The sequence below is a fragment of the Littorina saxatilis genome, linkage group LG9 (genome assembly GCF_037325665.1).
Source record: "Littorina saxatilis isolate snail1 linkage group LG9, US_GU_Lsax_2.0, whole genome shotgun sequence".
Classification (NCBI taxonomy): Eukaryota; Metazoa; Mollusca; class Gastropoda; order Littorinimorpha; family Littorinidae; genus Littorina; species Littorina saxatilis.
The window spans coordinates 24,966,072-24,993,591 of NC_090253.1; the positions used below are offsets into that span (position 1 = coordinate 24,966,072).

The 27,520-nt window shown below is 43.3% G+C and overlaps 1 protein-coding gene across 2 annotated transcripts; it reads left to right on the forward strand.

Annotated features, from left to right (window-relative positions):
* The first annotated feature begins 159 nt into the window (after window positions 1-159).
* On the forward strand, window positions 160-27,520 carry LOC138977397 (uncharacterized). 2 transcript variants are annotated; one of them, XM_070350288.1, is made up of 8 exons: window positions 160-356; window positions 3,407-3,533; window positions 6,056-6,125; window positions 10,083-10,161; window positions 12,978-13,167; window positions 18,341-18,559; window positions 21,735-21,807; window positions 27,396-27,520. In XM_070350288.1, the coding sequence occupies exons 1-7, from the start codon at window positions 242-244 to the stop codon at window positions 21,790-21,792; spliced, it is 858 nt and encodes a 285-aa protein (XP_070206389.1). In that variant the 5' UTR covers window positions 160-241; the 3' UTR covers window positions 21,793-21,807; window positions 27,396-27,520. The 2 variants fall into 2 exon arrangements, with proteins under 2 accessions (XP_070206389.1, XP_070206388.1); XM_070350287.1 differs by having other exon boundaries at window positions 161-356; window positions 21,735-21,811.

Sequence of the window (27,520 nt, forward strand, 5' to 3'; positions counted from 1 at the left end):
CAATTTTCATTTTATCCTTTGGGAATCTGTCAATCTGCTTATATCATTATAGCCATATTATGTTGCACGATAAAACTTATGCCCTCCTTTATAATTTGTGGGGCAGAGCCAGATAGGTCTGAAACCTAGGTTACTATCCATACTTTCTGTTGTATTTTCATGGGCCAGGCACGGGCGTAACTCCGTGTCAAAGGTCGAAAGAAGATAAGACAGGTTTGGGCATTTGGGAGCGTCTGCTTCTATGCTAGTAACCAAAGCAACAAAACGACACAGGTCACTTACAGACTGGGCAGTGGGTAGCTGGTCACTTGACTTCAGAATGAAGGTTTTTGGAGTGTGTGTTCTGCTGTTTACAGGTATGTTTCATTATGTTTTGTTTTCGCATTGAAACAGAGACAGAGACAGAGAGAGCGATCAAGGGAGAGAGAGAGGGAGAGAGAGAGAGAGAGAGAGAGAGAGAGAGAGAGAGAGAGAGAGAGAGAGAGAACTTTGAACTTTGAACTTTGAACTTTGAACTTTATTGCAGGAAAGATAGCATTAGGTCCGTAGGACCTTTCTTACAGCTAGTCCTGATCTAAGCAAACAAAATGGTTATAATCGAAATGGGAATACATAGGAACAAACTTTTTTATGATGAAACGCAGACACACGCAATAATAGTAATATAAGAATAAGATCATTCTTTACAGACATGTGATATACAGATATCACAATACGGGCAATACAACCATACATTATCAGAACACACACCAAGTTGACGCAAGACACACACATGCACATTTCAGAAGGATAGAAGGCATACATACGTTTGAGCAACCAGGCACATCACATTAAAGTGATGTTTGAATGTATTTTTGCAGATGTGTTTTGAATGTTTTAAGGTTACTGATCGATTTTAAGCATGTAGGTAGGGAGTTCCAGACATAGGCTCCCGAGTATGAAAGACTAGTTTTAAATATGTCAATGCGTGGCTTCGGGCAGGCCAGATTATGCTTGAAGGTGGAATACCGAGAAGGAGTTGATTGAAACAAGTGAGTTAGATATTCTGGTGCTTGGTCACGTAGGAGCTTGTGCATGAAAACTGATTTATTAAATAAAAGCTGTTGTTTAAGTTGAGGTATATTGAGGGCTGTCAGTTTTGCGTCAGTAGTTAGTGATGGGTCAGGCAGAATGAGTTTAGCTGACCTTCGATGACGAGAATTTATAGTTTTGAATAATGCATCACTACAGCCATCCCAGATGACAGAGGCATAATCAATGTGAGGTAATTGATGTGGGCGTTGTAGAACATTTTTCGGGCGTCTAAAGTTATGACTGACTGAAGTTTTGAAAGTAGGAATAAATTTCTTGAAACGAGTTTACACAGATGTTCAATGTGGGAATGCCACCTAAGCTTATCATCGATAATCACGCCTAGCAGTTTGTGTTCGCTAACCTTTTCTATTGAGTTTCCGTTGATGGTGAGATCTAGTGAGAGGGGGGACGCGGCACTGTGATCACGCTCTCATTTTTCAACTAAATTGGTTGACATTTTGGTCAAGTAATCTTCGACAAAACCCGGACTTTGGTATTGCATTTCAGCCTGGAGGCTTAAAGGCACAGTAAAGCTCCCGTAAACCATCACAGAGCTCCCCGAGCGTCTACATACAGTACAAGCATACTTCCATTTGAACGCTCACCGAACGGGAACATCCTGGCTGCTTTCTGTTGAGCGTGAGAAATTTTCAAAGAATTTATTTTCGTGGACTTGGTCCTCTACAACAATGGCGCCTCGTTTTGGTGCTGGACGGCTGTTATGAATATATTCAATACCGGAAATCACGCCCGGACAGTAAGCCTCCCGTAAACCATCACAGATACTGTCAGGCTTTTACACACAGTACAAATACCCTTCCATTTGAACGCTCACCAAACGGGAACATCGTAGGTGCCCTACGTAAAGAGCGAGCAATTTTTAAAGAATTAATTTTGCAGATTGTCTCGAACACTTTTTGGACCAATCCTGAACTCAGGTCAAAAATGAGTTACTTCCCTTCGGGTCTCATTCTATCGATGTAAACTGGCGATAGCCGTGAATCGATGATTATCAACATGTTTTTGGACCGTGGTGCGTTTTTGCGCTAGACCTAACTTTTAAAATCTAAATAATAAATTGACAGCTTGTTACACAAACATTCTTTAATCATAAAAGAATTCTTTTTTCATCAAGACAAGATCAGTACAATTCGAAGTGGTGAAAGTTTGGTAAAAGAAAAGCCCGGAAGCAGGGTCACGCAAGGGTCGAAGCAGACGACGGTTTATGCATATCGCCGTTCCTCTCAACAGTCCAAAGCCATCGCTAGAGTTCTTGTGAACCACAGCTGTTTGTTTCGTGCATAAAAACGTGCTATTGTAGATAAGCTCACATCGAGTCGCATTCAAATTACTAACTGACGACTACATTGTGAAAAAGGGAAACTGGATCACACGGGTTCACGATGGCTCAGGGGTAAGATAAACCACGCAAAAATAAATTCTTTGAAAATTGTTCGCTCTTTACGGAGGGCACCTAGGATGTTCTCAATCGGTGAGTGTTTAAATGAAAGGGTGTTTGTACTGTGTGTAAAAGCCTGACCGTATCTGTAATGGTTTACGGGAGGCTTACTGTGCCTTTAAAATTTAATGAATGAGTTTGCTCATTAAAGTTGTCATTAAAATCGAATTTTCGCAAACAAATTTTAAATGGATTGCATTGTATTTCTCATCTTCTCCTGAATTCAAAAATATATAGATATGTCATGTTTACTCTAAAAATGCGCTCGGATTGAAAGAAAATAGGTTCAGTAAGTACTACGGAAGCGTGCTTCGCGGCGGCGACCGTGACCCGTCTCGGTCTTCGGTATGGTTAGCCGAGACTATCTGAATGTGGTCTCGGCTATGATTGGTTTGTGGTGTTGATCTTGACTAAATGTGTTTATATCGCCGCTTCGCGCGACTTTTTTATTTTTATTTTTCCAATGCCTATTACTCTCTCAGGTGCCAGGAGAATGGTTCCGCACAACTCTCACTCACTCTGGTTGCATGATTATTATCTACGTCTATGATCACCCCAGTGTTTGAGTCGGTGCGTCACGCTTTTTTAGTCTATCCACAATCATACGCTTTGGTTATTGTGTCTGCGTGTTTGTGGGTGGGGTGGGGATCTGTCTGTAAGTGCGTGTGTCTGTGTGTGTTTGTGTGTGTGTGTGTTGTGTGTGTGTGTGTGTGTGTGTGTGTGTGTGTGTGTGTGTGTGTGTGTGTGTGTGTGTGTGTGTGTTTTTGTCGTTGTTCCATGCAGTGACCAGATCTCAGTCCAACAGTAACGACAACACAGTGTGTAGCCTAATAGTGAAACAGGATGTGATCATTTTTGTTGTCGTTGTTTCAGTGGCCAGATCTCAACTCAACCCGGGTAACGTCAACACCGTGTGTCTTAATGTCGTCAACTCGTTAGACTGTCGAAGATTTGACTACAAACCCATCTGTGCTTCGGATGGAACGCAGTTCAGTACCGAGTGAGTCATACCTATTTTGTTCCCTGGTTTTTTTTCCCCGCTTCGGAACCCGTTTGCTTCAAGATTCAAGCTACAAGCTGGTTTATATCGCATATACATGCCACCCTGTATTTCCTTAATACAATCTTGTTTAAATCAAGCTACGGGGACTCCCCAAGTATCCACCGCGTCCCTAGACGAGAACGACGGAGAAGACGAAGCTACTCAGTCGTAAAATCAAATGATATCAAATGATATCTGAAGGATAACACCAGTACGCTTGCGCATGATTTCTTTGGAGAGGCATGCAGAGCCAAAGAATATTGTTTCCACACGAAAAAGAAACAAGTCGCGTAAGGCGAAAATACAACATTTAGTCAAGTAGCTGTCGAACTCACAGAATGAAACTGAACGCAATGCAACGCAGCAAGACCGTATACTCGTAGCATCGTCAGTCCACCGCTCATGGCAAAGGCAGTGAAATTGACAAGAAGAGCGGGGTAGTAGTTGCGCTGAGAAGGATAGCACGCTTTTTATATTTAGTCAAGTTTTGACTAAATATTTTAACATCGAGGGGGAATCGAAACGAGGGTCGTGGTGTATGTGCGTGCGTGTGTGCGTGCGTGTGTGTGTGTGTGTGTAGAGCGATTCAGACTAAACTACAGGACCGATCTTTATGAAATTTGACATGAGGGTTCCTGGGTATGAAATCCCCGAACGTTTTTTTCATTTTTTATATTTAGTCAAGTTTTGACTAAATATTTTAACATCGAGGGGGAATCGAAACGAGGGTCGTGGTGTATGTGCGTGTGTGTGTGCGTGCGTGTGTGTCTGTGTGTGTGTGTGTGTGTAGAGCGATTCAGACTAAACTACTGGACCGATCTTTATGAAATTTGACATGAGAGTTCCTGGGTATGAAATCCCCGAACGTTTTTTTCATTTTTTTGATAAATGTCTTTGATGACGTCATATCCGGCTTTTCGTGAAAGTTGAGGCGGCACTGTCACGCCCTCATTTTTCAATTACACGGGCACTGCCTTTGCCACGGGCGGTGGAGTGACGATGCTACGAGTATACGGTCTTGCTGCGTTGCGTTGCGTTCAGTTTCATTCTGTGAGTTCGACAGCTACTTGACTAAATATTGTATTTTCGCCTTACGCGACTTGTCTGTACCTCTCTTCGTTTTAACTTTCTGAGCGTGTTTTCAATCCAAACATATCATATCTATATGTTTTTGGAATCAGGAACCGACAAGGAATAAGATGAAAGTGTTTTTAAATTGATTTCGAAAATTTAATTTTGATCATAATTTTTATATTTTTAATTTTCAGAGCTTGTTTTTAATCCAAATATAACATATTTATATGTTTTTGGAATCAGAAAATGATGGAGAATAAGATGAACGTAAATTTGGATCGTTTTAAAAAATAACTAATTTTTTTACAATTTTCAGATTTTTAATGACCAAAGATAGTCATTAATTCATTTTTAAGCCACCAAGCTGAAATGCAATACCAAAGTCCAGGCTTCGTCGGAGATTACTTGACCAAAATGTCAACAAATTTGGTTGAAAAATGAGAGCGTGACAGTGCCGCCTCAACTTTCACGAAAAGCCGGATATGACGTCATCAAAGACATTTATCAAAAAAAGGAAAAAAACGTCTGAGGATATCATACCCAGGAACTCTCATGTCAAATTTCATAAAGATCGGTCCAGTAGTTTAGTCTGAATTGCTCTACACACACACACAGACAGACAGACACACATACACCACGACCCTCGTCTCGATTCCCCCCCTCTATGTTAAAACATTTAGTCAAAACTTGACTAAATGTAAAAAAGAAAATTAGAAAACTGATGGAAAAAAGTTTGAATGAAAAATAGTCTTGTATTCCTTTGATTTTACCGTCTCTCTTAGCACATGTTTTAATCGTGGATGAATAGATAACAGCTACTGTCAAATTTTGCTCGCTTTAATTGAGCATGTTTTTAAATAATGATTCAATCATTTTGCAGTAAAATCAAACTGTCAGGTGGAAAACATCAAAGTGAACTTTACTGATGTAACCGAGTGCCGTAACACTACGATCACCTCGGGAGGTGAAGTGCAATCAAACAGGATTGAAAATGTTAGGGCTAATTTCTTAGCCCTATCAAAACTGTCATGCAAACCCGAAGGTTTCCATGAACATACAGACAATCGGAAACCACCTGCAGACCCCATCACAAACAGAATTCCACAATCCACCGGTGTTGACTTAAAGGCCAACAACTCGGGTGCAGAGTCTGCTGAGAACAATGTTTATTTATTGTACATATATTCAAATAAAATATTCAAATATAATATTAATGTTGTAGTCCTTCGTTTGTCTTTAGGTTACATGCACCACCACTGACATTTCTCCATGTGAGATAATAAAGTTAATTTGATTTGATTTGATTTGATTTGATTTGATTTGACTCCGTTATGTTTGGTTTGACTTAACTGGTGGTTGTCTTCTTGCGCACGTTCATATAATTATTGTTGTACTTTATTTTTCAGATGTGAATTTGCTAAGGCACATTGCCTGGATGCCAATCTTAAAGTGGTGAACGAGGGACGATGCGCCGGTGTAAGTATAACACATGTTAGGAGTGTTATTTTATGAGTGGAGGGTGATGGGGTTGGGGGGGGGGGGGGGGGGCGTTAATGGTGGCAGTCGTAAAACTAAGCCTGGTTTTATTTGAAAAAAATAAATCCAAAAACAACAAGTCGCGTAAGGCGAAAATACAATATTTAGTCAAGTAGCTGTCGAACTCACAGAATGAAACTGAACGCAACGCAACGCAGCAAGACCGTATACTCGTAGCATCGTCACTCCACCGCCCGTGGCAAAGGCAGTGCCCGTGGAATTGACAAGAAGAGCGGGGTATTCGTTGCGCTAAGAAGGATAGCACGCTTTTCTGTACCTCTCTTCGTTTTAACTTTCTGAGCGTGTTTTTAATCCAAACATATCATATCTATATATTTTTGGAATCAGGAACCGACAAGGAATAAGATGAAAGTGTTTTTGAATTGATTTCGAAAAAAAATTTTGATAATAATTTTTATATATTTAATTTTCAGAGCTTGTTTTTAATCCGAATATAACATATTTATATGTTTTTGGAATCAGCAATTGATGGAGAATAAGATAAACGTATATTTGGATCGTTTTATAAATTTTTATTTGTTTTTACAATTTTCAGATTTTTAATGACCAAAGTCATTAATTAATTTTTAAGCCACCAAGCTGAAATGCAATACCAAACCCCGGGCTTTGTCGAAGATTACTTGACCAAAATTTCAACCAATTTGGTTGAAAAATGAGGGCGTGACAGTGCCGCCTCAACTTTCACGAAAAGCCGGATATGACGTCATCAAAGACATTTATCAAAAAAATGAAAAAAAACGTATGGGGATATCAATCCCAGGAACTCTCATGTCAAATTTCATAAAGATCGGTCCAGTAGTTTAGTCTGAATCGCTCTACACGCACGCACACACACACACACACACATACACACACACATACACACACGCATACACCACGACCCTCGTTTCGATTCCCCCTCGATGTTAAAATATTTAGTCAAAACTTGACTAAATATAAAGACTGCCAACGTTCCAAAATTCAGAATAAAAAAACCCAAGAAAGGTAGGTTGTTGGAACGTTTGTTATTGACAAAACAATTATACATTCTAAAAAATAAATCTAAGTTCTCGTTACTCATTGTTTGTCTGTGCATTTTGCAGACCGTTGGGGGTCGATATATTTGTGAATGTATTGTCTTGTCAATAACGACCGTTCCAACAACCTACCTTTCTTGTTTTTACATTTAGTCAAGTTATGACTAAATGTTTTAACATAGAGGGGGGAATCGAGACGAGGGTCGTGGTGTATGTGCGTGCGTGCGTGTGTGTGTGGGTGTGTGTGTGTGTGTGTGTGTCTGTCTGTGTGTGTGTGTGTATCTGTGTGTGTGTGTAGAGCGATTCAGACTAAACTACTGGAAATTTGACATGAGAGTTCCTGGGTATGAAATCCCCAGACGTTTTTATATTTAGTCAAGTTTTGACTAAATATTTTAACATCGAGGGGGAATCGAAACGAGGGTCGTGGTGTATGTGCGTGTGTGCGTGTGTGTGTGTGTGTGTGTGTAGAGCGATTCAGACTAAACTACTGGACCGATCTTTATGAAATTTGACATGAGAGTTCCTGGGTATGAAATCCCCGAACGTTTTTTTCATTTTTTTGATAAATGTCTTTGATGACGTCATATCCGGCTTTTCGTGAAAGTTGAGGCGGCACTGTCACGCCCTCATTTTTCAACCAAATTGGTTGAAATTTTGGTCAAGTAATCTTCGACGAAGCCCGGACTTCGGTATTGCATTTCAGCTTGGTGGCTTAAAAATTAATTAATGACTTTGGTCATTAAAAATCGGAAAATTGTAAAAAAAAATAAAAAATTATAAAACGATCCAAATTTACATTTATCTTATTCTCCATCATTTGCTGATTCCAAAAACATATAAATATGTTATATTCGGATTAAAAACAAGCTCTGAAAATTAAATATATAAAAATTATTATCAAAATTAAATTGTCCAAATCAATTTAAAAACACTTTCATCTTATTCCTTGTCGGTTCCTGATTCCAAAAACATATAGATATGATATGTTTGGATTAAAAACACGCTCAGAAAGTTAAAACAAAGAGAGGTACAGAAAAGCGTGCTATCCTTCTTAGCGCAACTACTACCCCGCTCTTCTTGTCAATTTCACTGCCTTTGCCATGAGCGGTGGACTGACGATGCTACGAGTATACGGTCTTGCTGAAAAATGGCATTGCGTTCAGTTTCATTCTGTGAGTTCGACAGCTACTTGACTAAATATTGTATTTTCGCCTTACGCGACTTGTTTTCATATAAATGTCTTCGATGACGTCATATCCGGCTTTTCGTGAAAGTTGAGGCGGCACTGTCACGCCCTCATTTTTCAACCAAATTGGTTGAAATTTTGGTCAAGTAATCTTCGACGAAGTCCGGACTTTGGTATTGCATTTCAGCTTGGTGGCTTAAAAATTAATTAATGACTTTGGTCATTAAAAATCTGAAAATTGTAAAAAAAAAAAAAAAATTTAGAAAACGATCCAAATTTACGTTCATCTTATTCTCCATCATTTGCTGATTCCAAAAACATATAAATATGTTATATTCGGATTAAAAACAAGCTCTGAAAATTAAATATATAAACATTATTATCAAAATTAAATTTTCGAAATCAATTTAAAAACACTTTCATCTTATTCCTTGTCGGTTCCTGATTCCAAAAACATATAGATATGATATGTTTGGATTAAAAACACGCTCAGAAAGTTAAAACGAAGAGAGGTACAGTAAAGCGTGCTATGAAGCACAGCGCAACCGAGCCAAACAGGCTCGTCACTTTCACTGCCTTTTGCACTAGCGGCGGACTACGTTCAGTTTCATTCTGTGAGTTCCACAGCTTGACTAAATGTAGTAATTTCGCCTTACGCGACTTGTTTTATTCTAAGTTTGATTTGGTTTAAACAAGACTTTAAGTCAATTTGAACACGATATAATAATAACAGGAAAAACGCTATGGATACGAATTCAAACGAACGCTTGTAAGTACATGGCCCGACCGGATCTGAAATATTGAGCACAAAAAAGTATTTTCTACGGGAAGGATTGTGCCTTTACTCTAAACTGATTTTTTTAACAAGCGTTCTGTAACCAGTTTTAAACACAGTGAGACATTGTCCATAACTCTGTCTGTTTGTTTGTTTGTTTGTTTGCTTAACGCCCAGCCGACCACGAAGGGCCATATCAGGGCGGTGCTGCTTTGACATATAACGTGCGCCACACACAAGACAAAAGTCACAGTACTGGCGTCATGTCTCACCCAGTCACATTATTCTGACACCGGACCAACCAGTCCTAGCACTAACCCCATAATGCCAGACGCCAGGCGGAGCAGCCACTAGATTGCCAATTTTAAAGTCTTAGGTATGACCCGGCCGGGGTTCGAACCCACGACCTCCCGATCACGGGGCGGACGCCTTACCACTAGGCCAACCGTGCCGGTATCCATAACTCTACCATTGCCAGTAAAACTAAGTACTATGTGACGCTGTGTTAAAAAAAAAACTTGTTAAAAAAAAAGGCGTTCAAAAGTGGAACACTTCAAGTTAGAGTGTTTCGGTCTCACACATAATATGTTGGTTTAGGGTAACCCGACCGACCCATTTTTTTCCCGCCGACCCTAAAACTTTTTTTTTTTAATTTCTAAAAAAAACAAAAAAACAAAACCGTTGGCACATTTTGCGAACCATACCGAGACTAAGGGAAGTAACCTCCTTTAAAATCGACTAAATTTTTTAAAAAAATTAAAAAAAGCCGACCTACCGACCCTATTTTTTTAGTCACGTTACCCTAAACCAACATATATTTTTGTTTGGCCTTAAAAGAGCCGACAGTTTATGCATCAGTGAAGATTGGTACACGTGTAACCTACCTCTCCAAACAGGGAGCAACCACAACGCAGGCCATGACTACAGCAGGAGCAACACAGGGGACAGTAGTGACAGCGGCCACATCGGGCCCAGGTAGGTTCAATCCGTTCTTGTCACAGTGTCTTCGCAGTGTCAATCAATCAATCAATATGAGGCTTATATCGCGCGTATTCCGTGGGTACAGTTCTAAGCGCAGGGATTTTTTTATTTTTTTAATTTTTTTTATGCAATTTATATCGCGCACATATTCAAGGCGCAGGGATTTATTTATGCCGTGTGAGATGGAATTTTTTTACACAATACATCACGCATTCACATCGGCCAGCAGATCGCAGCCATTTCGGCGCATATCCTACTTTTCACGGCTTATTATTCCAAGTCACACGGGTATTTTGGTGGACATTTTTATCTATGCCTATAAAATTTTGCCAGGAAAGACCCTTTTGTCAATCGTGGGATCTGTAACGTGCACACCCCAATGTAGTGTACAACGAAGGGACCTCGGTTTTTCGTCTCATCCGAAAGACTAGCACTTGAACCCACCACCTAGGTTAGGAAAGGGGGGAGAAAATTGCTAACGCCCTGACCCAGGGTCGAACTCGCAACCTCTCGCTTCAGAGCGCAAGTGCGTTACCACTCGGCCACCCAGTCGTTACCACTCGGCCACCCAGTGTGTAGCAGAGCTGTATCAAGGAGGATGTTCCTGAGTTACGGAAGCGCCCTGCTTACCCGGCAAATGTACCTTTTTTCTCTCAAGGATATGCCTAAAATACCCCTTTTCAACTGCTACACTGCTACTAGCTTTCTCCTAGGAGACCAAAAAGCAATGTACTCACGTTAAAATGACGAACACGGAACATTGCTTTTTGGTCTCTTTATTCCCTCTCACGTGCAGTCGCCATTGTTTAATACTTTCTCCTAGGAGATCAATAAAGTAATAACATGAAAATTTGATTGCAACGAAAACAAGAAATTCCTCCGATAGGAACTACACCCCCGTCAAAGGGAAATAACCTTCTCAGTTGGTGGCAGTGAGAATGGTTATTTCCCTTTGACCAACGGGGGTGTCCGTCTATACCAGGCCTTGTATAATTTTAATCCACCAATAACTCCCTAACCGTGTGTTTGACTGGTCCCAATTTTTGTAAGGACCGTCTCAGGAATGTATAGAACCTGTTCACCAAGTTTGGTGACGATCGGTCCGTTCATTCTTGAGATCTACTTGCGAACACAAACACATCGAGTGAAACCTATACACACCCCTATACCGGGGGTGTAAGTAGAGGTTACACGCCGAGTCTCAGTGATTATCAAAAATAATGGTCGAAGTTAGCGGATCATGAAAAATGCGAGCTTTAGCGAGCTTTTTCATGACCGCGAACTGAGACCATTATTTTTTATAATCACTGAGACGAGGTGTGTAACCTCTTTATTCCTCCTTTCTTCAGTTATTCAAAGAAAAGAGGAGTTTTTTTGCGAAAGTTTGATCGAATCCTATTCTCTCAACCAGTCAACCTGCGCAGGCGATCGATTAATGCGCGGTTGTATAGTTCCGTGCAAATTATTCCATTCTGTTAACACTTCTTGTCAGTTTTCCTATTTTGGGCTAAAATCAAGTACACAGATATGCTGTTATTCTGCCGTGGCGGCAAAGGCAGATATTGTGTGTTCTGTATATGTTTTAGTATCGCTTAGGATAATGTTTTTTCGTCAAATGGGACTAGCAGACGAACTTTTGCACCCGTGTTCCAACGTTAAAAACTGTCTGAAGTTCAGTTTTCTGGGGAAAATAGTGTATGAAACCCCTTTATGTTGTTTAAATTGATGAGATGTGTGCATTTGGTTGCGTGTGATCTGTTTATTACATGAAATATTGTTGAAAACTGACCGTCGGATTGCAGTCTGTTGTCGAAGGAACTGAGTGAAAAGAAGGGGAACTACTCTTGTCGCTAGACAAAGTATGAGTTACTTGCCTTGGGAAATTGCTTGTGATGAACGGCTTGACGGCACGGCAGATGAGATTCAGAAAACAACCGAACTGATGGATTTTATATGGAGATTCATGTGTTCAGGCCTGTAGTTGTTAATTTAAATGCGGTATGTTTGTATTGTTTGCTCCAGAGATGTATACTTCGTACATTAGAGCGTTCGGAACTTTTCAGTCGCAAAAAGTAGTACCGAAACAGAACAACCTCTCAACCCATTGCACTATCGAGGATTCAGGCTGTTGCTGGGTCGTTATTTGTTTGGTTGCTGGGTCATTATCGAAAAATAACTACCCCTACAAGTTTACAGAGGTAAAGAAGCAGAGGGGGGAATAATAACCACATACTGCTACGCGAAGCTTAGTCCTTGGAAGAATACAATGTAACTTCAGTGGTAAGCCTATTACTCTCTGTGGATATTCGGCACCTTGCGGTGTCGTTCCTGTGTTTGTGTTGTTAACAACATTTGTTTTGTTTGTTTTTATGTTTGCTTGTGTGTGTGGTTTGTTGTTGTTGTTGGGTGATTGTTCCTTCCTTTCTTCCTTCCTTTCTTTTTTCTTTCTTTCTTGCTTTCTTTCTTTCTTTCTTTCTTCCTTTCTTCCTAAAACTGCGTAGACACTACCCCATGCAAACCAAGTTTTTGCTGCAAAATGTGTGGGAATAAGTTATTTGCCTTTTTAATGCTTTAACTGGCTTTAACATTAAAAGCATTCACAAAGATCTTTATCCAAATTCCTCCTTGTTTTTTTCTCGTGTTTAAAAAAAATCATTAATGTGTTGTTGTTTCTTGGCGAGGAGTATATCTGTTTGTTATGTTCTTACATTGTATATGCATTCTGACTTTGCTTCCTCGTATGTTTGCAAACTAAGCCATAATCTGTCAGTATAATTCGTGTGATCACACTTTTTTTTTTTCGTTCGCAGTGACAATGACCATTCCTCCCGACCAGACAGTAACGCAGACCATCCCTCCTGACGTCATTACGTCAGCACCTCCAGCCATGATGACAACAGATATATATCTCACTGCGGTGTGCAATCAGGTGGTGAATACACCGTGCGGCACTGAGAGTAACCCGCTGTGTGCCACTGATGGAAAGACCTACCTGAATTAGTGAGTTTGTGAGATCGATTTTGAAAAGAGAAGGGGTGTATGTGTTTGGGAGGGGAGTTGTGTGTGTGTGTGTGTGTGTGTGTGTGTGTGGAGGGAGCTTGTAGTATGTGTGTTCGTGTGTGTGTGTGTGTGGGTGAGTATGTGAGTGTGAGTGTGTGTGTGTGTGTGTGTGTGTGTGTGAGTGTGTGTGTGTGTGTGTGTATGTGTGTGCATGCATACTGTATTAGTGAGTTAATGAGATCATCTTTGAAACAAGGTGTTACATCTCTGTGTGTGTGTGGGGGGGTAGGTAGAAGGGTGGTGTGCTGGTGCATGGCGGGTGATCGGAGTGTATGCCTGTATGTCTGTCTGTCCGTGTTTGTGTATGTGTGCGGGAGGGGAGGGATGGGGGTTAGAAGAAGGTTGCGGTAAGGGTAAAGTAGAAGGGTGGTGTGGTGGTGCATGGCGTGTGATCGGAGTGTATGCCTGTATGTCTGTCTGTCCGTGTTTGTGTATGTGTGCGGGAGGGGAGGGATGGGGGTTAGAAGAAGGTTGCGGCAAGGGTAAAGTAGAAGGGTGGTGTGGTGGTGCATGGCGTGTGATCGGAGTGTATGCCTGTATGTCTGTCTGTCCGTGTTTGTGTATGTGTGCGGGAGGGGAGGGATGGGGGTTAGAAGAAGGTTGCGGCAAGGGTAAAGTAGAAGGGTGGTGTGGTGGTGCATGGAGGGTGATCGGAGTGTGTGCCTGTATGTCTGTCTGTCCGTGTTTGTGCATGTGTGCGGGAGGGGAGGGATGGGGGTTAGAAGAAGGTTGCGGCAAGGGTAAAGTAGAAGGGTGGTGTGGTGGTGCATGGAGGGTGATCGGAGTGTGTGCCTGTATGTCTGTCTGTCCGTGTTTGTGTATGTGTGTGGGAGGGGAGGGATGGGGGTTAGAAGAAGGTTGCGGCAAGGGTAAAGTAGAAGGGTGGTGTGGTGGTGCATGGAGGGTGATCGGAGTGTATGCCTGTATGTCTGTCTGTCCGTGTTTGTGTATGTGTGCGGGAGGGGAGGGATGGGGGTTAGAAGAAGGTTGCGGCAAGGGTAAAGTAGAAGGGTGGTGTGGTGGTGCATGGAGGGTGATCGGAGTGTGTGCCTGTATGTCTGTCTGTCCGTGTTTGTGTATGTGTGCGGGAGGGGAGGGATGGGGGTTAGAAGAAGGTTGCGGCAAGGGTAAAGTAGAAGGGTGGTGTGGTGGTGCATGGCGTGTGATCGGAGTGTATGCCTGTATGTCTGTCTGTCCGTGTTTGTGTATGTGTGCGGGAGGGGAGGGATGGGGGTTAGAAGAAGGTTGCGGCAAGGGTAAAGTAGAAGGGTGGTGTGGTGGTGCATGGCGTGTGATCGGAGTGTATGCCTGTATGTCTGTCTGTCCGTGTTTGTGTATGTGTGCGGGAGGGGAGGGATGGGGGTTAGAAGAAGGTTGCGGCAAGGGTAAAGTAGAAGGGTGGTGTGGTGGTGCATGGAGGGTGATCGGAGTGTGTGCCTGTATGTCTGTCTGTCCGTGTTTGTGTATGTGTGCGGGAGGGGAGGGATGGGGGTTAGAAGAAGGTTGCGGCAAGGGTAAAGTAGAAGGGTGGTGTGGTGGTGCATGGAGGGTGATCGGAGTGTGTGCCTGTATGTCTGTCTGTCCGTGTTTGTGTATGTGTGCGGGAGGGGAGGGATGGGGGTTAGAAGAAGGTTGCGGCAAGGGTAAAGTAGAAGGGTGGTGTGGTGGTGCATGGCGGGTGATCGGAGTGTGTGCCTGTATGTCTGTCTGTCCGTGTTTGTGTATGTGTGCGGGAGGGGAGGGATGGGGGTTAGAAGAAGGTTGCGGCAAGGGTAAAGTAGAAGGGTGGTGTGGTGGTGCATGGAGGGTGATCGGAGTGTATGCCTGTATGTCTGTCTGTCCGTGTTTGTGTATGTGTGCGGGAGGGGAGGGATGGGGGTTAGAAGAAGGTTGCGGCAAGGGTAAAGTAGAAGGGTGGTGTGGTGGTGCATGGAGGGTGATCGGAGTGTGTGCCTGTATGTCTGTCTGTCCGTGTTTGTGTATGTGTGCGGGAGGGGAGGGATGGGGGTTAGAAGAAGGTTGCGGCAAGGGTAAAGTAGAAGGGTGGTGTGGTGGTGCATGGCGTGTGATCGGAGTGTATGCCTGTATGTCTGTCTGTCCGTGTTTGTGTATGTGTGCGGGAGGGGAGGGATGGGGGTTAGAAGAAGGTTGCGGCAAGGGTAAAGTAGAAGGGTGGTGTGGTGGTGCATGGCGTGTGATCGGAGTGTATGCCTGTATGTCTGTCTGTCCGTGTTTGTGTATGTGTGCGGGAGGGGAGGGATGGGGGTTAGAAGAAGGTTGCGGCAAGGGTAAAGTAGAAGGGTGGTGTGGTGGTGCATGGCGTGTGATCGGAGTGTATGCCTGTATGTCTGTCTGTCCGTGTTTGTGTATGTGTGCGGGAGGGGAGGGATGGGGGTTAGAAGAAGGTTGCGGCAAGGGTAAAGTAGAAGGGTGGTGTGGTGGTGCATGGCGTGTGATCGGAGTGTATGCCTGTATGTCTGTCTGTCCGTGTTTGTGTATGTGTGCGGGAGGGGAGGGATGGGGGTTAGAAGAAGGTTGCGGCAAGGGTAAAGTAGAAGGGTGGTGTGGTGGTGCATGGCGTGTGATCGGAGTGTATGCCTGTATGTCTGTCTGTCCGTGTTTGTGTATGTGTGCGGGAGGGGAGGGATGGGGGTTAGAAGAAGGTTGCGGCAAGGGTAAAGTAGAAGGGTGGTGTGGTGGTGCATGGCGTGTGATCGGAGTGTATGCCTGTATGTCTGTCTGTCCGTGTTTGTGTATGTGTGCGGGAGGGGAGGGATGGGGGTTAGAAGAAGGTTGCGGCAAGGGTAAAGTAGAAGGGTGGTGTGGTGGTGCATGGCGTGTGATCGGAGTGTATGCCTGTATGTCTGTCTGTCCGTGTTTGTGTATGTGTGCGGGAGGGGAGGGATGGGGGTTAGAAGAAGGTTGCGGCAAGGGTAAAGTAGAAGGGTGGTGTGGTGGTGCATGGCGTGTGATCGGAGTGTATGCCTGTATGTCTGTCTGTCCGTGTTTGTGTATGTGTGCGGGAGGGGAGGGATGGGGGTTAGAAGAAGGTTGCGGCAAGGGTAAAGTAGAAGGGTGGTGTGGTGGTGCATGGAGGGTGATCGGAGTGTATGCCTGTATGTCTGTCTGTCCGTGTTTGTGTATGTGTGCGGGAGGGGAGGGATGGGGGTTAGAAGAAGGTTGCGGCAAGGGTAAAGTAGAAGGGTGGTGTGGTGGTGCATGGAGGGTGATCGGAGTGTATGCCTGTATGTCTGTCTGTCCGTGTTTGTGTATGTGTGCGGGAGGGGAGGGATGGGGGTTAGAAGAAGGTTGCGGCAAGGGTAAAGTAGAAGGGTGGTGTGGTGGTGCATGGCGTGTGATCGGAGTGTATGCCTGTATGTCTGTCTGTCCGTGTTTGTGTATGTGTGCGGGAGGGGAGGGATGGGGGTTAGAAGAAGGTTGCGGCAAGGGTAAAGTAGAAGGGTGGTGTGGTGGTGCATGGCGTGTGATCGGAGTGTATGCCTGTATGTCTGTCTGTCCGTGTTTGTGTATGTGTGCGGGAGGGGAGGGATGGGGGTTAGAAGAAGGTTGCGGCAAGGGTAAAGTAGAAGGGTGGTGTGGTGGTGCATGGCGTGTGATCGGAGTGTATGCCTGTATGTCTGTCTGTCCGTGTTTGTGTATGTGTGCGGGAGGGGAGGGATGGGGGTTAGAAGAAGGTTGCGGCAAGGGTAAAGTAGAAGGGTGGTGTGGTGGTGCATGGCGTGTGATCGGAGTGTATGCCTGTATGTCTGTCTGTCCGTGTTTGTGTATGTGTGCGGGAGGGGAGGGATGGGGGTTAGAAGAAGGTTGCGGCAAGGGTAAAGTAGAAGGGTGGTGTGGTGGTGCATGGCGTGTGATCGGAGTGTATGCCTGTATGTCTGTCTGTCCGTGTTTGTGTATGTGTGCGGGAGGGGAGGGATGGGGGTTAGAAGAAGGTTGCGGCAAGGGTAAAGTAGAAGGGTGGTGTGGTGGTGCATGGCGTGTGATCGGAGTGTATGCCTGTATGTCTGTCTGTCCGTGTTTGTGTATGTGTGCGGGAGGGGAGGGATGGGGGTTAGAAGAAGGTTGCGGCAAGGGTAAAGTAGAAGGGTGGTGTGGTGGTGCATGGCGTGTGATCGGAGTGTATGCCTGTATGTCTGTCTGTCCGTGTTTGTGTATGTGTGCGGGAGGGGAGGGATGGGGGTTAGAAGAAGGTTGCGGCAAGGGTAAAGTAGAAGGGTGGTGTGGTGGTGCATGGCGTGTGATCGGAGTGTATGCCTGTATGTCTGTCTGTCCGTGTTTGTGTATGTGTGCGGGAGGGGAGGGATGGGGGTTAGAAGAAGGTTGCGGCAAGGGTAAAGTAGAAGGGTGGTGTGGTGGTGCATGGCGTGGTGATCGGAGTGTATGCCTGTATGTCTGTCTGTCCGTGTTTGTGTATGTGTGCGGGAGGGGAGGGATGGGGGTTAGAAGAAGGTTGCGGCAAGGGTAAAGTAGAAGGGTGGTGTGGTGGTGCATGGCGTGTGATCGGAGTGTATGCCTGTATGTCTGTCTGTCCGTGTTTGTGTATGTGTGCGGGAGGGGAGGGATGGGGGTTAGAAGAAGGTTGCGGCAAGGGTAAAGTAGAAGGGTGGTGTGCTGGTGCATGGCGGGTGATCGGAGTGTATGCCTGTATGTCTGTCTGTCCGTGTTTGTGTATGTGTGCGGGAGGGGAGGGATGGGGGTTAGAAGAAGGTTGCGGTAAGGGTAAAGTAGAAGGGTGGTGTGGTGGTGCATGGAGGGTGATCGGAGTGTGTGAGTGTGTGTCTGTCTGTCCTTGACTGTGTATGTGTGTGGGAGGGGGGCGGGATTAGGGGGTAGGTTAAAAAAAATTAAAAAAGGGGGGGTGTGAGTGTATGGAGAGGGTTCGGAGTCAGTGCATGAGTGTGTATCTGTCTGTTCGTGTCTTTGTATGTGTGTGTTTCGAGAGAGCTTGCAGTATGTGAGTGCGTGTGTGGGCTTGCATACGCTCGCGCCTTTAATGGCATACATAATGGTTACAACATTTACCTATGCATAGGCTCCTTTACCTGTTTCACCGTCATACATTGCATTCTTCTTTTCTGTTTCACCTGTGCAGCTGTGAGTTCGCCAAATCTCGCTGCTACCTGACAGCTCTTCAGATCGCTTACACCGGGCAGTGTAGCGGCACCGACACCTTCCCCCCTCTCACCACCGCCGCCCGCACCACCCCTCCCCCCTCTGTACTGGACATCATCTGTCGCACCCTCGAACAGGTCACGTGTGCTGATGACGGAAAACAGGTCTGCGCTTCCAACGGCGTGGCGTATGCTTCTGCGTAAGTGTTCTAGTTTTCTCCGGTTGTGTGTGATTGACTGCCTGAAGTCCGTGCCCTCATGCGCCACCTGACCTGGCCAGGGAGGACAACCCCCGACACAAAACTTTGGGGAACTTTGGAGGACCTGCGCCGAACCTGCGAGTTCCTTACATTGCTTGTAAGGCGCTTAGAACTTTAGGATTTGCGCCCTATAAATACCCTCATCATTATTATTATTATTATTATTATTTAAGTTATTGAGACATCCCAGTGCACTAAGGGATTTATAGAGCAAATCGAGAAAATTCATTATTGAACGAAGCGCATAGATATAAATATAGATATAAATCCCTTAGTGCACTGGGATTTTTTCAATAACGATATTGTCAGTACCGCCAGAGAAAAAAGAAGATTCAAAACGCACATTTTGCTACGCGCATTTGGATAGGCATAACTGTGTGGTCAGGTCGTGTACAGTAAGATCTACTTTTGGGTGGGCCGGTGTCTCAAGTGTGTCGTGCTTTCGTCACACGCATTTTAATTTCTGTTGGTAAATTCCAGTGTAGCGTTATAGCTGAACAGTGATGATCTTTCAGAGAGACCTCATTTGAACTCGGAGGAAGGACTGTGCTCTTCATTATTCGCGATTCGAAACCGGCTTCAGTCGAGCGTCGATGGATTGACTGTGCGGAGTGACTCCCCTTGAATTGAGCGCTAACAGATTCCACGAAGGACTCGACAGTTCGCACATTTTCAAAACAAATGTGGCATATATCTCGTGTTGTATCTTCACTCATCGGGGAGTCTGATACTAAATATGAACGGTAAGAATGCTCTGAACCCTACACGTATTATATCCCCATCGTTTTTTCGTTCACATTTGCCCAACATGTTAATTTGCTGAGCGGGGTTTATGTCGTCTGCTACTGCTAGGCTAGAACAATCGAACCACTGCAGTCTGCACTGTCACTGAGTCTGCACGAATAAGGCAGAATTATATGGTAAGAACGTTCTGAACCCTACATGTTTTCGATTACGATTGTTCTTGCCTTGAAATAATAATTCGGAAACCATTCATTTACTGAACTGATGCAGTCGTATTTCAGTGTAGTCTGCTAGAGTCGATCGAATCAGTCTTCCAAATGCTGTGTACGTTATCAGAATAACACTTGTGTTTTCTGTTAGCCGCTGGGAATTGTATACGAACTCATCATTTGGTAATGTGGATGATAAGTTACATGCCACTAACACGGCATATTATGAGAAGAATCTATGCAAGTCAGCGAAAATGAGATGAAACACAGCGGCTTCTATTTTTAGATCAGTGGCACAGGCACATGCAATCTGTCAGAAAAAAAACCCCACTTCTGCTTTAATTGAGAAGCAGGGAATTTATGGTCATTTGGTATTGTGGAGAATATAAGCTACATGTCATTAATTAATTCTGAGGATGAGAGTACAGTCTCGCTTTGGCAAAGGGCGTAAGAATACGCTCTGTGGAAAAGTTAGCGCACTCTTGGAGTGCGCTAACAGATTTAAGCGCATCGCCATTAGCCAATCAACTGGTTCACATCAGTCATGTGACACCAGTACTTACTGACAATTATTATTATTATTATTATTATTATTATTATTATTATTATTATTATTATTATTATTATTATTATTATTTAAGTTATTGAGACATCCCAGTGCACTAAGGGATTTATAGAGCAAATCGAGAAAATTCATTATTGAACGAAGCGCATAGATATAAATATAGATATAAACCCCTTAGTGCACTGGGATTTTTTCAATAACGAAATACACTGAGGTAAGTTAAAAGTGAAACTGAAGGCTTGCCTCGGTGTTTCTATGGAAACAAGAGAAAGCAACTCTTTCACAAACCATACAAACTGAAATGAGCTATTTCGGAACATCGTCTCTCACCATTAGACCAAAACAGAACAAGGGTCGCAGCTCCAGGGGAAGCAATCATCTTTGATGCAATTCAATGGACAGTATACAGCGGTTGTTTCCCTTTACATAATCGGTTTCACAGGTAGAACTCTGATGTTGGTAGTGGAGGTTTGCACTGGTGCAAAATCCAATACCAGTTTTATTTCGGTTTTCTTGTGTCGTACCGGTATTTTGTACCAGTATTTCAAAATACTTGCACGATAATCTGGCAAGGTAGTTTTCCATCAGTGCAATAAAGCCATAGATAGCACAAAACTGAATAGTAGGGGAAGGGCTCCTAATATGGACCGGCTCCTAATATGGACCACCTCCTGTTCTGACAAACTAACGGCGCTAGAGCGCTCAAAAAAGTTTTATTCGCTGTATTCACCCTCTCTGGATAACTTGCACATGTCAAAACAGTTGCAGAAACACAAATCTCAAAACCGTTAGGCTTTTTCTCTTTTTTCACTTTTGGCAGCGTTCACTCTAAATTTGCCGCCTAAAACGGACTCGTTTCTGTCCACAGCCAAGGCTTTTATCACACACACATTGCTATATATGACAGCTAAGACTGTATTTGTTACATTTTAGCAGTGTTGACCCCGAGTTTCTACTGCAAAAAAAAAATAATAGCAAAATCTCAAAGTATGTGCGAGTCCCCTAATATGGACCACCTTCAACAAATCGAAGAAAATAAAAGCTAAAGGCTATTTTCATTAATTTATTAAGAAGCTTGCTGGAAATAACCTATAACTAGCCCTCGAGATTACAAAAAAATATTACAAAATGTCTTCTTTTCGTGGAAGTTGATAGTTTCACCTATTTTCACTCTGTTTTTGATAAGCTTCTTTAGTTTCCTGATGTGCTTCAAATAATGCTCTCATCAACCCGAAACAGATAAATATAAAACATATTTTAATTAGTTTGACTTGCAAACTAAGTTGTATCATGTTATTTTGAAGCATAGGGGGCTTTTTACAGTGATTCGTAAAGGCGCCCAGGCTCCTAATATGGACCATTTGTGATTTTTTTTTCTGTATTTAATTTTTGTTGAATGTCTATCAAAGCTATTTCACTCTAATTTGGCCTAACGGTTAACCTAAGAGAGAAGGACTACCAAACACAAAATGAAACTTCTTCTCAAGAAAACAAGCTAGTTATCAGCATGAAACAAACAGTGGTCCATATTAGGAGCCCTTCCCCTAGAGGTTTTTTTTGAGATAACGATCTAACTCGTTTATATTTCTTTGTGCAGATGTGACTTTGAAAAAGCCAAATGCCAAGATCGCATGCTTACAGTCGATGCCTGTTGAACACATTAGAAATGGGTTTGTACGTAGATTTGTTTCTCTCATACAGACAAACACATACGTTGAAGCGGCGTGCGCGCGCACACACACACACACACACACGCACGCAGGCACGCAGGCAGGCACACAAACACACATTCACACACAAACTTACACACACACACACACACACACACACACACATTCACACACACACACACACACACACACACATTAATGATATGAGAGCGTGTGAACCGACGGGTGGTAAAGGGACATAACTGTTCACGTATACCTTTCCTCCCCGCTTCTATTCTGCCATTAGCTCCCTTGCCATCAAAAATCGGTCCACCGTAGCTCATTGACACACACGCATACATGCACGCACGCGCAAACACACACGCACGAACACAGAGACAAACACACACACACACACACACACACACACACACACACACACACACACACACACACACACACACACACACACACACACTAATCTTAAGGTTGATAGGACGCGCGCTGGGTTTAAGTTTAAAGACACGGTCCTTCCCGACACACACGCATACATGCACGCACGCGCAAACACACACACACGAACACACACACACACACACACACACACACACACACACACACACTAATCTTAACCCATTAGGGACCAATTTTTTTTTGGCTCCATTTTTCGATATTATGGAGATTATTATGTAACATTAACATATTAGACAAAAATGTGTGTTAATTTTAAGAATAAAGTAGGTTTTGGAGGCAAAATATGCCGATCCCATATATGGGATCGTGGTCCCGAAAGGGCAGGGGTTTTCATAAAACACGAAATACAACACAAGAGGATTGAAACTTCATTTAAGCAGGTTTAATGAAACAGATAAGATGATTCAGGTACATGTTCCCCAGCACATCAGTTGTGAACTATAACACAAAAGAAATTGTACTTTTTGTGTACTTTGAAGCAAAATAACACTGAAAATCCTAAAAAAAATTACTGTAAAAACAAACTCACCAAACCAAGTATTTTTGCAACATAATTCGTGACAGTGACATAAAGGAGTTGTTTCACTATTCTCAAAGAGAACATTTCTCAATTTACTCATTATAATAACGGGGAATGGGGGGGGGGGGGGGGTGATCAAATGTCAATTGGCTGAGCATGGTAATGGAGGAAAATGGTGACGATTTTGTCAATTCATTACACATGACAACTGAAGAAGTGGCAATTATTTGTTCATTCACTGGCTGTGATACAACAAAAGATACTTGATATTCTGTCCATTCACTGCTTGTGATAATCAAAACATGATCGTGGGTGCCATAAAGGAATAAAATATATCAATTCAATATCTTTGAAGCCAAATAATACCGAACAAAACGTAGAGGCAGGAAATAGAGTTCTCCCATTCCTAGGAAAGCCATGAAGAAATGATATGTCTCTTCATTGCGAACGACAACGGATAAAACGATGATGAAGCAGCAAGATAAGAGATGAAACTGTCATATGTCCTATCACTGGGTGTGGTACTGGATGAAACAGCGATCGTGAACGCCGACTTTGCACTTTACACACCGGTGTTTGGTTTTCATGCCGCAGTGGATGCACTTCAGCTGTGTGGCCCAAGGTTGCACAAGATGATCCAGGCGGTCAAACCGTATCTGGTCTGGAACCCTGTGATGAAGTGGAGAGAATCCGCGTGGGCGTCCTGGATGTGCGTGACGAGGACCACGAGCAAGGTATGCTTGAGCAATGGATCGACGGAAGGCCAGAAGGTCCATGGGATCATCAGCAGCTTTAGGGGTAGCTCTATAGAGATGCCATGCCTGCTGAACACAAAGATCGATGCAATAAGCCACCAGGGGCCACGTCCACTTCTTTGACCTGATCTGTACTTGGAGATGTTCTGATCGCATCTGTCCACGCCGCCCATGGTGTTATTATAGTGCTTGATGAGGGATGGTTGCCCAATCTGCACTGCCTTTTTCTGCGCTCTTGACCATCTGGTGGCCATTTTCATAGGGTAGACGCCAACTTTGTTGGAGACTACATTCACAACATTGTTGTCATTCCATCTGACACCACTCCCCCATCATCCTCATCACCGCTGTCCTCATCCGTGTCCTCACCAACAGCAGGGGGCTCAATGTAGACTGTAGCTTCTTCGAAAGTCCCTAGGTCTTCCAGAATGCTTACTACTTGGTTCACATTGAATGTTCTGCAAGAAACACCAATCGTACTTCAAATAACCAAAAACGGAAAACCCCTACCCTCTCGGGACCACGATCCCATATATGGGATCGCAGTTTATGAATACATTGCAAGCATGCTGACAGACTCAGAGACAAAACTTTGAAGACACATTTCGGATAATGATGTAAACAACAACTTTTATTCTTAATACCTTTACAAAAATGTTATTAGACATGGCAATATTTGCTTACCTTCGTGACGTTGTCATCTTTGCTTTCAAAACGGCGCGTGGCGATATCAAATGACAGCTGGTGACTTCAAAACAAGGGAGATTACCGACGTATCACATTTCAATGTTAGAGGTTGTGTCCCTTGATAATCTCTAACACAGATATGAAATTAATCTCCAACCAAACTTCTTCTATGTGCAATTGTTTCACCGATCCCATATATGGGATCGTGGTCCCTAACGGGTGACGCGCGCTGGGTTTAAGTTTAAAGACACGGTCCTTCCTGTGTTAACAGTACGGCTCAACGTCTCAGATCTGGTCACTGGCTCTTACATGGGATTTAAATATTCCTCCACTTGAACATAAAACTACTTCCTTCTCAGAGTGAGATATTTTTGATAAATTAATTTCAAAGATTGCCACGGGATTAATTCATAAAAAAATTCCCACAGTGCACAGAAAGCTGGGTTTTTTGTTATATGTTATATGAAGTCTTATATCGCGCGCGTATCTCCAGACTCGGACTCAAGGCGCAGGGATCTATTTATGCCGTGTGAAATGGAATTTTTTACACAATACATCACGCATTCACATCGACCAGCAGATCGCAGCCATTTCGGCGCATATCCTACTTTTCACGGCCTATTATTCCAAGTCACACGGGTATTTTGGTGGACATTTTTTATCTATGCCTATACAATTTTGCCAGGAAAGACCCTTTTGTCAATCGTGGGATCTTTAACGTGCACACCCCAATGTAGTGTACACGAAGGGACCTCGGTTTTTCGTCTCATCCGAAAGACTAGCACTTGAACCCACGACCTAGGTTAGGAAAGGGGGGAGAAAATTGCTAACGCCCTGACCCAGGGTCGAACTCGCAACCTCTCGCTTCCGAGCGCAAGTGCGTTACCACTCGGCCACCCAGTCCTTATTATGGGGGCGAGGACGCCCCCATTCTATACGGATAGTTTAGAGGTTGACCATGGGCAGCGCCATTTTGTTGTGAAATACGTCATCAGTTTGTGTACACAGGAAGTTGTGACATCCGTCACCCTATGGGAGGGGTGAAGGCAACATTGTTCATCTGTAGAAAGTTGTGAAATCCGTCACCCTATGGGAGGGGTGACGTCAAAATTGGTCATCACAGAGTTTGTGTAAATTGTTCAACAAAAACATGATATGTCGCATTGTGCAGGGTCAACTGCAACAAACTCAAACCGAGCCATTCATACCTAGCTGTATTTGAGTGACTTATATACCCGACATTTTTATTTCTTATTTTTAGCACAGGTGTAGGAAAAATCATGAACCAAAATGTTATTTATTTTCTAATTTAACATTTTTTTTACAAATATGACCATGGTCTTTTAAACATACAGTGACATTAAACATTGTTATGTTAAAAAAAAGAAAAAAGAAAAAAAGCTTTTGTGCACAAATCAGAAAATACATTGTACATTTTACCTACAGGCCAAACAGTGTCTGTTGGCGGCAAAGGGCCCAGCAAGTTGCTATTTTTAGATCGATTAAAAGTTGTCAAGAACAGGCGCTTACATTTGGATGTGTCCACTGATAGTAGGTTTGGTTGTGATCAATCAGAATGATGTAGGAATAAAAATGTATGACAGTTTGGTATGATGACATGTAATTCAAATATGCTGAAATGTAATATTATACATGATATAATATTATTATGGCTGTTGCCATGACCATGAACCCCAAGAAAGGTTTAATGTTATGTAAAATCAAAATACCAAACTCAAGCACCTACTAATCTGGTTTTCGGTGCGGCTTGGACCTAATAAATATGGATGGACACGCAACTCGCTCAGCCAGCCAGCGCTGCGAGACTTACAGCTGCCAACTTCGCCGCGGCGCGCTCATTGGCTTAGTATTGAACTTGCGTCAAGGCCGATGCGCGTAGATTCCCAGAATGTTTACTTTCGGTTAGATTCTTCGACAGCATTCGCAGAGGTGACTGCCGTATTGTGTACCGCAGTCAGAAGTAATTTATTACTTTTGGGAGTTTAGTAACGTGATATCAGTTTTCAATTGTTCGTTCACTTATATTGCTTTCAGATTTAACACACAAGAAACAGTAGCACGGTTTTCGTTGCGAAAATGTGCATTGGCAGTGCTACGCGATCGAATTGTGTATTATGTACACGCGGTGTTCTTCTGGAAAAGACGTCAGTCGTTCAGCCCGCGAGCGGTGGGATGGGGGGGGTTCACATGGTTTGTTTGTTTCAGAACCACACCCATATACACACATTTCACATGTAAACCATTTGTCCGCCCCCTGTCGATATTTATCGACTAAGTTCCTTGTACCTTGTGTGGAGGCATGACCTAACCCCATTCTGATCATCATCGCTCCACGCTATCGCTTTAGTCCCTCTGACCGGACGCTAAAGTCAGGACTAAATACGCGAATCTATTAAAACAAGAATACAGAGTTATCTCCCATTTTAATTGTTGTTCGCGAGCAGTGTTCGCCGGCGAGACGAAAATGATTGCAGATATTGGCCGACTTCGACAGTGATCTCCGTTCTGTTCTTCACAGTTATGATAAAGACCTTCGTTCTAAGATCAAAACAAGTCGAAATTGTGGGACTGCTGCCGGAAGGAGACCGTAATAATATATGGTTGCATCACTGTCAAAAAATCGTCTGCTCCAGCGAGCGCCGAAACCAAACGGTTGATTATCACGTGACACTTTTGCCATATTTAGAGTTGTTTGCACATACAGTAAATACAGCCGCGAAAAATAGCTCGCTTGAAATTGTCTTACATATCAATTCCTTTGTAATTTAAAAATTACACAACACCATGAAAAATCATAATCGACGATCGCGAATCTGCTTACATCCATAACACATTACGAAAAGATCTAAATATGTAAACAATCGATTTCCTCGCCAGACAAGGAAAACCAAGGCATCCTGTCAGGAATAGAATGAGCCGAACTCATTTTGACCTGAGTTCAGGATGGACCTAACCCCAGCCAAATCCGACGAGCCAGTTAAATCGTTCACACGAGAAAGGCTGTACCTTTAAGGTGAGATTCGAACAGAACACTGCATACGCCAGCAAAAAAAAACAATATTGGAAGAAGAAAAAAGTTAATAAAACTAAGGTTCAATAAAGAGGTGCTGAACAATGGCAATGCTTATGTGTGTCTACCTTTGCTGTTTCAGGGAGATAACTCTGTCAATATTGATGTTCGTGGGGATCCATTGATAAAGTTGGCCTGGTTTGTGATCTATCAAAACATCGGTTTTCTCTTCATTAAAATCGTCAGTAAACATTGTGATTGTCCGTA